The following is a 10,903-nucleotide window of genomic DNA, read 5'->3' as shown; positions in this document are numbered from 1 at the left end:
GAGAGAACCCACGCTGCACGGGGAGAACATGGAGACTCCATCAGTGAGTACCTGAAGTCTTGTATCTGCAGACAACAGCAGACACTCGGTATCTTCCTTGTGCAGGGAGCTTCAGCACATGTGGGGTCTCGCTGACATCCTGCTGCTTCTGTCAGCAGTGAAAGCATCAACAAACACCAGTTCGTCAGTTATACGTCTCCAGACCACACCAGAGGGACACCGTGTTTGATAATCAAGCTGCTGGATGAGTTGTTCCTTTTTCGTCCACACTTTTTGCCTTTTCTACTAACTGTGTGGTTTGTTGAATACAGCCTGTTTTTGAGGTTTACCAAAGGTCTGCTTCTTGTGCTGAATCCTCTGAATTCTTGGTCCTCAGGTCTTCCCCTGATCACTGAGAGCGTTACTGACTTGCCTGTTTTTTCTTGACCATACAGATAGTTTTCAGCTCACACACAAGCCCTGGTGCAAACTCGCAACCTGCTTTTTCTGAACCTAATTATTTTCCTCTTCATGCTGACAACTTTCTACTCCTTGCTCCCTGACAGACAGTTTGGCGGCTCTGTACCTGCATACAGCGACCCGATAAACATTTCTTGATAAATCCTGTTAAACCCTTACATTGTGTGTCAGCATAACTAGAACTCCAACACATTTCTTTCTATATTGATGTAAACCACTGAAGTTAATGCTGAGACCAGAAATATCCATTATTTTACTTCAAACTGAATGACATCAGAGCCTGAGGAATAAAACATGTGCTACTGTGTGGGCTGTACATATCAGCTGTTTTTATACGTTTGTGATCCCTTAGAGGCATTCATGCGGACTTCTTGGAGGAGACTTTGCTTTAACCTGATGAGAAGCTGTGTGTTGTTTAGAGGCTGTTTTTGCCGATCACAACAACTTTCAGTCCTGCGTGTCGGATCAAACGATAATAATTCATGAATTACAAACTGATTGTATTCATAAAATAATATCTGTTTCTGGAACTGAACTACAGAAACATAGTTGTGTGAAGGTGGCAGTATCTTATCATGTAACCTTAACAGTGTGGTCTTGGAAAGGCTGTGGTTTATGTAGTGATGTTTATTTTTTTATCTTTTTTGACATGTCTTTGTAATATCCATGTCAGTTAATCGAACAACATCACAGGATTGAAGGATGTCAGATCACTCCCAGTTGTTTTACCTGATAAACCAGTAGTGACTACTGACCATTTCAGATTAATAAAGCTTTAATACAGGTATATGTACCAAGTTTAAAAGTGATGTGTTTCTGCTGTGTTGTCCTGCTGCTACTAAACTCTGAACTGTACGGATGTGAGGCACCATTTACTGTTGATCTCAGACCTGCTGGTCTTTCTTTCCTCATAAGAGCCGGATTCTTTACAGCACTTGATTATTTTTGTGGCTGGACTTTAAGGAACTTTCAAAGTTCAGGTAATCTTCTGAGCTGACTGACCTTTGTATCTTCCAGTAGCTGAACAGGACTCTAACCCTGACACTACTCTGACATAACACAACAATTGTCTTATTGAGAAGGAAAAAATCCCACCAGTCAGATTTTGTCAAGGCTCAGCAGGTGATGACCTGATGAAGGAGGTTGAGATGTTACCAAGTGGTCAAAGCTGTCATCCAGACCAAAGACAACACTACTCTACAGTGTTCTACGTTTATTTAGCTTTTTTTTTTTTTCTCAAAACACAATTCTGTATATGTTCTGTTGTAGATGTGATGTTCTCAGTTTAGCTCTCGACTGTAAAAAACAAAAAAAAAGAGTAAAATAAAGAAAAGCCTTCCACAAGTGTCTTTGTCCAAACTTTTTACTGGTAGTCAGTATGCTTGAGGTTTCTCTTCATTACTCCAGTTGTGACACTAGATGGCAGCTTTGTGCTTCTCTTATCTTCAGTACTAGTCTTTGTTTGAGGGTAAAGGTTGAATTAGATTGGTGCTAACCGGGAGACAAACAAAAAGTCTTTTCACAGAATGAAAAATATGATTTTATGCTCCATTCATTTTTTTGTGTGTTTTTTTTTGTTGCTTAACCTTTCTGGAATTCAGACAAGCTTATCGGAGACGTGTTTCATCGATTCAAGACATCTGCACAAAACATTTGCTTTCCATACATCAGTTAAACTGAACCAGCAATTTAGAATATTGCTGTGTCACATCATACAGATTATTACAGCGAGTCCTTCACTTTGACGCTTGCACTCATGAGTCATGGTTTCTGGATTTGTTGTGGTTTGTGACTCATCCCTGGGTTTTCCTCTTTGTTCCTGTTTCTCTGTCTGTGTAGACCTCAAGTCATCTCCCTGATATTACACCTTCTGTTCACCTGCCTCCAGTTTGTACGTTTAGTTTTTGAGATTTTTTGTTTATTTCTTGCTTCAGTGCATGCAGTGCTGTTGTTGCCTTTCCGGATTTTTTGTTTTGTTGTTGTTTACTTTCACCAGCTCCCCATGCTTTTAATTTATCTGTAATAAAGTTCGCTCTTTGTTCCTGTAATACATCTCTTCATTTCATAACTCACAGATTCACAACAAAACACTGGAGTTGTGGTTTATGTGCATTAATTTGTCATCATCCATACTGTAAGTGAAAACATCCATCCATCCATCCATTATCTATACACCGCTTAATCCTCACTAGGGGTGGTGGGGGGCTGGAGTCTATCCCAGCTGACTCAGGGTGAAGGCAGGTTCACCTGGACAGGTAACCAGTCTATCACAGGGCTACACTTAGAGACAGACAACCAAGCACACTCACATTCACACCCACGGACAATTTAGAATCACCAATTAACCTCAGGAACTACTACCGCAGGAAGATCCTGGGTGTCCTCATCGGGACGCCATCCGGCGACCTTCTAGCTGTGAGGCGATGGTCCTAATCACTGAGCCACCTGCAGCCCAAGTGAAAACATAACAAATTTAATTTAATAAATTGAGTCTCCAGTGCAGAGTCTGGTAAACCTCTACCTGCCCAGCACCAGTCTGTTCACTGTAGTTATCTATACATAAATTCTTGTTTTTCTTTTTGTGTTTTAGGTAAAGCTAAATGGCAGAAAGTAACACTCCCACCTCGTAGAAATCTCACATACGTTACAAACAGCTTGCACAGTGTGGATATCTTTAATAATTATGTGAACCTGCTCAACAGAGCATGCATCGTAATGATACCTGAATAACTACAACGTAAAAAGACGGCAATGTGCAGTAGAAATGGTTTAAAAACATGTTTCTTCTCCTTTTGTATTCTCTGTTTCAGCCTCAGCAGCGATAGCAGCATAACTGGAACTCCTCGACGGTGAGGCCATGTGATCCCGATGTGACTGAAACACACAGCGTCTTTGTCTGCCAGGGTTTTCTCAGTATTGTGGCTGTGAGGGCATCCTTAGCTTACATCCTGCCTGAATAAGAAACAGGTGTGTCCCCCAGCACAGAGATTAAACTCTCTTTGACTATTTCAGGCTATTGACTACAGAACACGCAGACATTAAGCAGTGAGCACCTTTCACGGCTCCAGGCCTCGGGACATCCAACAAAATGGACCATTGTGTGATTTTATTTTGGTCTTTATACATCTCATGTTTGAAGGAGATGAATTTCTGGAGCTTTTGATGTGGCTACCACCCTCTCTTTGATGTATAGAATATGAAAAATGCCACTGATATGATTCATAATATCGGAAAGAAGAAGCTTAACTCTTCAGGTTTGATGGCTTTATTGTGGCTGTGACCTAACAGTGGCACAGCATTGTTTCATGATTATTTGCTGCTTGCTCTGGTCTAGATGGTTACCACACAACTTCCTGACACTTCAACAGCATCAATGACTGCATTGTAATTCCACCATTCAGCTATGTGAGAACTCTGCAAATTGAAATATGTTTAGCGTATTCAAAGAATGACAGTTCTCTATAAATGTCTGATACCAGGGTTTGACAGGATGTCTGCTCAGCTCAGATAAAGCATTGTCCTCCTGCGGTTAAGAGATGCTTTTAGGGGATGTTTCATAGCCCTGATTAAGCAAAGAGGCACACTTTGTATGCTGCTAATTAATGAAACAAGGTGTGAAAACGTCTGTAAGATCAGTGATACACGCGAGAGCATGGGTACGTGGAGAAGTGTGCATGAAGATGTTGAAGGTAAAATAGAAATGTCAAAGCAAACCAATAGAAGCGCTGTACATAAAAACCTTAACCAAATTAATACAAGATCAAGGGTTAAAACTATGAGTTTGTTGATTGACACTTTGGGAGAAGATAACTGAGTCTAACAGCGAACTAAATGGATCTCAGTGCTACATCTGATCCAGTGGATCACAGCATCTGATTACAGAGACTAGAATGTTTAACTGGGCTCAGAGGAACTGCACTAAACTGGTTTAAATCATATTTATCAGATAGGTTCCAGTTTGTTCATGTTAATGATGATTCTTCCACCCGCAGTAGAGTTAGTTATGGAGTTCCACAGGGCTCCATGTTAGGACCTATGTTATTTACCTTGTACATGCTCCCTTTAGGCAGTATTATTAGGAAGCACTGCAGACATTTCCACTGTTATGCAGACGACACCCAGTTATATTTATCTATGAAGCCAAATGAAACCAATCAGCTGGTCCGATTCCAGACATGTCTGAAGGACATACAGGCCTGGATGACCTCTAATTTCTGTAATGTTATTGTGTTTGGCCCTGAACACCTCAGAAATACACGATGAAACCAGATAGCTGCTCTACATGGCATCGCCTTGGCCTCCAGTTCTACTGTAAAGAACCTTGGAGTCATTTTTGACCAGGACATGACGTTCAACAGCCATATAAAACCAGTCTGTAGGACGGCCTTCTTTCATCTACGTAATACTGTAAAAATCAGGAGCATCCTGTCTCAGAATGATGCTGAGAAACTAGTCCATCATTTAGAGCTTCTAGACTGGACTACTGTAGTTCCTTACTATCAGGATGTTCCAGTAACTCTCTCAGAAACCTCCAGCTGATCCAACATGCTGCAGCAGGGTTCTGACAGGAACCAGTACCAGATCATATTTCTCCTGTATCAGCTTCTCTTCAGTGGCTCTCTGTAAAATCCAGGATAGAATTTAAAATCCTGTTTCTAACATATAAACTCTGAATGAGCAGCTCCATGTGACCTTACAGACCTTATGGTACCGTATCATCCTAACAGAACCCTTCGCTGTCAGACTGCAGGCCTACTGGTGGTTCCAGAGTCTCCAGAACCAGAATGGGAGGCAGAGCAGAGTACACTGGTGGTGTAGTGGTTAGAACCATGGATGTCTATGGTTAGTACTGCCGCTTCACAAAGACAACATTCTGGGTTCAAACCTGTTGCTTGGATGGACCCTCTCCATGTGGAGTTTGGATGTTTCTCTTGGTGATACAGTTTTCTCCCACAGTATAAAGACATGGAGGCCTGGTTTGTTGGTGATTCTGAACTGGAAAGAAGTGTGAATGGCTGGTCACTTCCTGTCTCTCTATGTCAGCCCTGTTATTGACTGGTGACCTGTCCGTGGTGTTCCCTACCTGATGTCAGCTAGGATCGGCTCCAGAAATCATATCTAGCAGCAGACAGACACAGTTTGAGACGAGTAACATGGTGGAGCATATAGCAAGAGCTAGATGTTTGCCTTAGAGCTACAGGATGGTGATTATTGATCTTATATTCAGACATGACCCCAGTATGATGCTAATGTTGCTCTGTATCTGCTGGATGTTAAAATATTGAACAATCTGCTCAGACAACAGCCATAACAACTGTATCTGTGTATCTGTATATCGGGCTGCAAGGTGTCTTGGTGGCTAGCACAATCACCTCACGGCTAGAAGGTTGCCGGTTGGCGTCCCGGTGAGGACACCCGGGATCTTCCTGCGTGGAGTCTCCATGTTCTCTCCGTGTAGCGTGGGTTCTCTCTGGGTTCTCCGGCTTCCCCCCACAGTCCAGAAACATGCTGAGGTTAATTGGTGATTCTAAATTGTCCTCGGGTGTGAATGTGAGTGTGCTTGGTTGTCTGTCTCTAAGTGTAGCCCTGTGATAGACTGGTTACCTGTCCAGGTGAACCTGCCTTCACCCTGAGTCAGCTGGGATAGACTCCAGCCCCCCACCACCCTAGTGAGGATGAAGGTGTAGAGATGATGGATGGATGTATCTGTAAATCAGTGTTGTGGTATCAGGGAGTTGAGCTTTACCGTCTATAAGCTAAACTCCAGTGCTCTACCTTATATGGGTGGCGTATATTGGTGGGTTAATGTATGTTTGTATATCATTATCAAGGTGTGGACTCATGCAATATTAAATTTTTCAGTTTTGTACAATAAAACGAAAAGTCTGGTGTATTTGAGTTAATATATTTATTTCCAACTTATTTTCTACACCAAATACACACAAATCCTATTAAACAGGTCGACTTTTCCGTCAACCTGCTGATCAACATTCCTACGCTGGATGTTGTTATGAAGTACCTTCACTCCACCGACAGGATATAACAGATAAAGGAACATCAATCCCATAACACTAGTTAAACATCCTGTTGTCGTCCAGTGCAGGTGACTCTTTTCACTGCCTACCTTTGCAGACAGTTCTCAGGGGGGAGGATTGAATAGAGACAAAGGGTCTTAACATGTTTCCACAGCTGGAACAGGCCCTACTAGCCTGGAGCTGAAGGTATCCCCTGTACAATGAGACCGAGCATGGGAGCTGTTGGAAAGAGAGGCATCGCTGACTAGCGCCTCTGTTGTTGAGGAGATCCTGTTTCTTATCTGGCATGCCAGCAGCATTATGTCACAACCACAGCCTTTTAAACAATTCTCACTATTTCAGGCAAAGACAAAAGTATAAAAAAAGAACCTGCTAGTACAAAAATAGATTACACACTATCCACTCTGAAAACCCTTTAAAACTTTGTCCACATATTGTACATTAATGAAAGGTGTTATTCTATATTATACAAATCTAACTTCACATTTGAAACGTTTATTGATCATACAGTCAGATGTATTCATAGCCTCCCATTAGAGAAGGAAAAAAACACTGAAATAAGTTGAAATTGACAAAAGTAATAATAAATTAAAAAATAATGAACATCATGACGTTGCTTTTGAATTGTGGTTCAACAGAAATATTTAAAAAGAAAGAAAACCAGCATGATGGGACCTGTGAACTACTATTTAGCTGAACAATCCTTTGAGCCAATCACTGCCATCAGGTGTTTCCTGTAACTCTCAGTCAGACTTCTGCACCTGTTGACAGGTATTCTGGACCACTGTTCATCAGCAAAGGCCTCTCATTGGTCAGTTGTTGTTTTTTTTTCTAAATTATTCTTTTCAACCACAATCAAAAGCAACATCTTTTTTCACTAAATTCTAATTTAGCAAATTTTTATTTATTATTACTTTTTTCAGTTTTTAGTTTTTTGAGTGTCTATCGTGACTTTTGCCTTTTCTTTAATGGAAAGGTGTGAATACATTATAGTAACATGTTCAGCATGTCTCGTATCCTACATCTGCACTGAAATACTTAATAGATGTTTTCTAATATTTATACATTAAAATGCTCTACAGCTAAACTACCTGCCATTTGTGATGCCAAGTCCCCAAACTGAGACCTGTGGAGATATTTCCTTTTAACAGGAGCCAAACGTTCCTGTATCGACAGCCTGTTTCATGTTACTGTATTACACAATGCCTTTAGTTCCACCATTATGTTGGCAGTGGGTCTGTTCTGTGAGTCCTTGTGCTGGGGGGGCTTTCAGGCGACATACCCTACATACTGCTTTGGCCCTGTGATCTCCATCACATCTCTGGGCAGTTTCAGAACAAACACTTGAAAATATGTTTAACGAAACGGTTTTTAGCAACATCAGAAAATGTTGTAAATGAACTAATCTGGTAAGTTGCCTGAATGTAAAATAACTACTGATGATATATTTTGTTTGTTCTACAGCAAAACATCCAATCTTACTATACAACATATATAATGTGTTAGTAAACTACAGTTCTGTGCCCATCACTTGTCCGGACCAGTCCATGCGAGTCCATAAAGGTTCATTAACTCAAAACCCCCAAAACCCTGTGAACCAGCCAGTAATTACAACTGTGACCACCACGTTTAAAAACAGTGATAATATAATCATGAGTTCACACAAAACAGAGAGATGGGGTGTATTAAAAAAAATAAATAAATAAAAAAAATGGTTCAAATTCCATTCCATTTTGGAAAAAAGCTGAAAGGTCAGCCAATCAGAGCCTGCCTCACGGCTGCACTTTGACCCATAATGTGTAAATAACCTGAGCTCAGCTAACACCTGAAAACGCAGACTCCAGTGTCCAGTCACGTTTAGGACCAGTAGGTTTTAGCAGATGGGACATTTTTAAGTTTACGCCACATTTTGGTGAGAATCAGTGTTTGTTCTGCTGTTGTGGTTCTCCACTTTTGGAATGGAATTGGAACAACATCTACCTTTCCTCCATTTTTCTCGACAGGGAAACTCTTACCATTACTAATGCCAACGCCACAGTTCTATTTGCTGAACAGCATATTTGGGATTTCCTAAACGACACCATTGTTAGAACTGGCCATTAGCTGCATTTTAGAATAGATCTTATTGTTTTATTTTATGCTGGAACTATCTCTTGAGCTTCTGAGGTCTTGACATCACAGCAGAGTTGCTCGTTTTGATTGAGTGGATAGCTGGTGTTGTTCATCAATAGAAGTCCCAGCTCCAGCAGTCGTCATACATCTTTGTTTAATGTGTATGTACCTACTGAATAAACCAGTTACCACGTGTTGAACTAGAGATGTTGTCCAGACTGTCCGCTGAAGTTCAGGACTGTTTTTTATAAATGAACATTTGTGACATTCAAGCCAAACAAGTCTACAGAATGCTCCTTAGGCAGAACCAGGTACATGTTTGTATTTCACAGTATGTGGGCTTTTTAAAGAGATGGTGTAGGAGCACGGTGGAAAAGCTTCGGTAGTGTTCAAGACCAACACAGAACTGATATCACTCTAAACATTTCATTCGTCTAAATGCTGAACTGAGTTTTGGGCCATAGACTCACTTTATAACAACTTTCTGTTTAAAAATAATCTAAATTTAGTGACCAGTCTTTGCTCTTCGTCTTATTTACTTCTAGCCTGGCCCTTAAATATTTGCTTACTATTGACACACTTGTAATTCAACCATAGGATTCATGGTGCAGGCAGGAGTGGCTGCAGGAGGCTGCTAGTGATAACTGTAGATGGGTTTTAATTGTCAGACGGCGTCCCGACCGTCCCCTGAGGGGGTCCAGGCTTGCCCTGGTTTTTGTTCTGTCTGCTGCTGCTGTGGGCCGGCGTCTGCTTGTGCTCTGAGTCGTTCTGCTGCCTGGTGTAGCGTTTGCACTTGCAGGAGGTCACCACGGTTATCTTGTAGGTCCTCGTGCTGCCGTCTTTGCACAGCAGCCGAATTCGCTGGGTCCTGGTCCGGTCGATGACGCAGCGCCACTCCTGAGCGTCGCGGCGGCTCCAGTACCTCCCGCTGTAGCCTCCGCCCCCGATCCAGTTGGGCAGCAGGTGGGCCGGCAGACACTCTCCAGCACACACCAGCTCCTTGATGGGGTTGACGCTGATGCACTGGCCGTCAGAGATGTACTTTGTGGACCTCAGCTCCCTGCAGTCCACCTGGCTCTGGTCCGGCTCTATGACATTAAAATGGAATTACATGTACAGAATACGGGAATACGACTCAACCTTGGGCTTTAAAGATTCATTTATTTCTTATCTGTCTCTCATAATCCCACCAAATGTTAATCAGCTGGAGGGGTACCGCTTTTAAAAAATACTAAACACATGCTTACATTGACAGCCAGAGAAGGAGAACTCTCCCCAACACGGGATCATCTTATACAGATTCATCTTGTTGTTGATAACCCTGTCTGGTTCTAAATGCCCACTCAGTTTCTCATCTCTGCACGAGTTAACAATCAGTGAAGTAACCTGTTTGATCCTGTAAAGGACTGAGATGGATTTGCTTCCAGAAAGTCAGGTGCCATCCCATTAAACATGCATTCACAGATGATCCTAGTGACGTTATTATGTAACCGGTGTTCATGTATGTAATCTGTGAAGCTCTTTGAATCGCTGCTGTGCCAAAAAAAACTGCCTAAAATCTCAACGTATAAAGTATTTAATATGTTGTTTGGTCTACATGACCAGCAGGAGGTGGAGGTCTTCAGTGTTTGTTCACTTGTTTACCAAGGATAAATAAATAAGATGTTTGCTGGTAGGTACTGTTCGACAACCATTATCTAACTTTTATGTTCATTATCATGGAGACAAAAAGAGGAGTGAGAGGTCGTAGAAGATGAACATATCAAGTAGTTTGAAGCCATGGAGGATTCCTCTCACATCTATCTATCTATCTATCTATCTATCTATCTATCTATCTATCTATCTATCAACTGCCACAGCTCTGCACATCACTACACTAAAGGAGATGTTTCCATTTGGACACCAATCATCATAGATAGACATCCATCAAACATCACGTCCAGCTGTAGAATCCCACCAGAACCACGGTGTGTGGGTCGTGTTCTTACCGTTACGCACAGCGCCGGCGACCCGTCTCCCGCCGTTCCTGGCCTGGTTCGTGTTTTCATCAGCTGGCTGGTCCGAGGTGTCCGGGACCGGCTGAGGACTGACCGACTCGGTGCCGTTATTGTGGACAGCTGAGCTGCTCGTGCGCAGCAGCAGCAGGAGCGCGAGGAGCTGGAGCGCGCAGGTAGGACGGAGCATGACTTCACCTGGATGGTCTGGACGCTGCTGCCACTGACTGATGAGTGACTGACCTGCTGCAGGTGGGCTTTATATATCACCGACTGTAGCACCACAGTGTGTACTGGCTGGAC

General features: G+C 42.3%; 2 protein-coding genes across 2 annotated transcripts in view; one reads left to right on the top strand and one right to left on the bottom strand.

Moving 5' to 3' along the window:
* Positions 1 to 388, top strand: part of LOC103357093 (ankyrin repeat and MYND domain-containing protein 2-like) — an 8,624-nt gene extending 8,236 nt beyond the window's left edge. The window contains exon 11 of the mRNA XM_008281494.1: positions 377 to 388. Within this exon, the coding sequence (XP_008279716.1) occupies positions 377 to 388 (12 nt within the window). The remainder of the gene's footprint in view (positions 1 to 376) is intronic.
* Positions 389 to 8,241: 7,853 nt separating this feature from the next.
* On the bottom strand, positions 8,242 to 10,817 carry LOC103356680 (sclerostin domain-containing protein 1-like). Its single transcript, XM_008280924.1, has 2 exons — positions 10,595 to 10,817; positions 8,242 to 9,694 (listed from the first exon to the last, which is right to left on the bottom strand). Exons 1-2 carry the CDS (start codon positions 10,788 to 10,790, stop codon positions 9,264 to 9,266), a joined length of 627 nt encoding a protein of 208 aa, XP_008279146.1. The 5' UTR covers positions 10,791 to 10,817; the 3' UTR covers positions 8,242 to 9,263.
* Positions 10,818 to 10,903: the final 86 nt, after the last annotated feature.

Source organism: Stegastes partitus, unplaced genomic scaffold (genome assembly GCF_000690725.1).
Source record: "Stegastes partitus isolate 25-593 unplaced genomic scaffold, Stegastes_partitus-1.0.2 Scaffold6, whole genome shotgun sequence".
Taxonomy (NCBI): domain Eukaryota; kingdom Metazoa; phylum Chordata; class Actinopteri; family Pomacentridae; genus Stegastes; species Stegastes partitus.
The sequence above is the reverse complement of the archived record's forward strand: the minus strand, read 5'-3'. Positions and strand labels throughout refer to the sequence as shown.

Coding starts and splice junctions, on each gene's coding strand:
- LOC103356680 (XM_008280924.1), bottom strand. CDS start 10,790: ATGCTCCGTCCTACCTGCGCGCTCCAGCTCCTCGCGCTCCTGCTGCTG. Junction 9,695..10,594: donor CGCCGGCGCTGTGCGTAACG/GTAAGAACACGA, acceptor TTAATGTCATAG/AGCCGGACCAGAGCCAGGTG.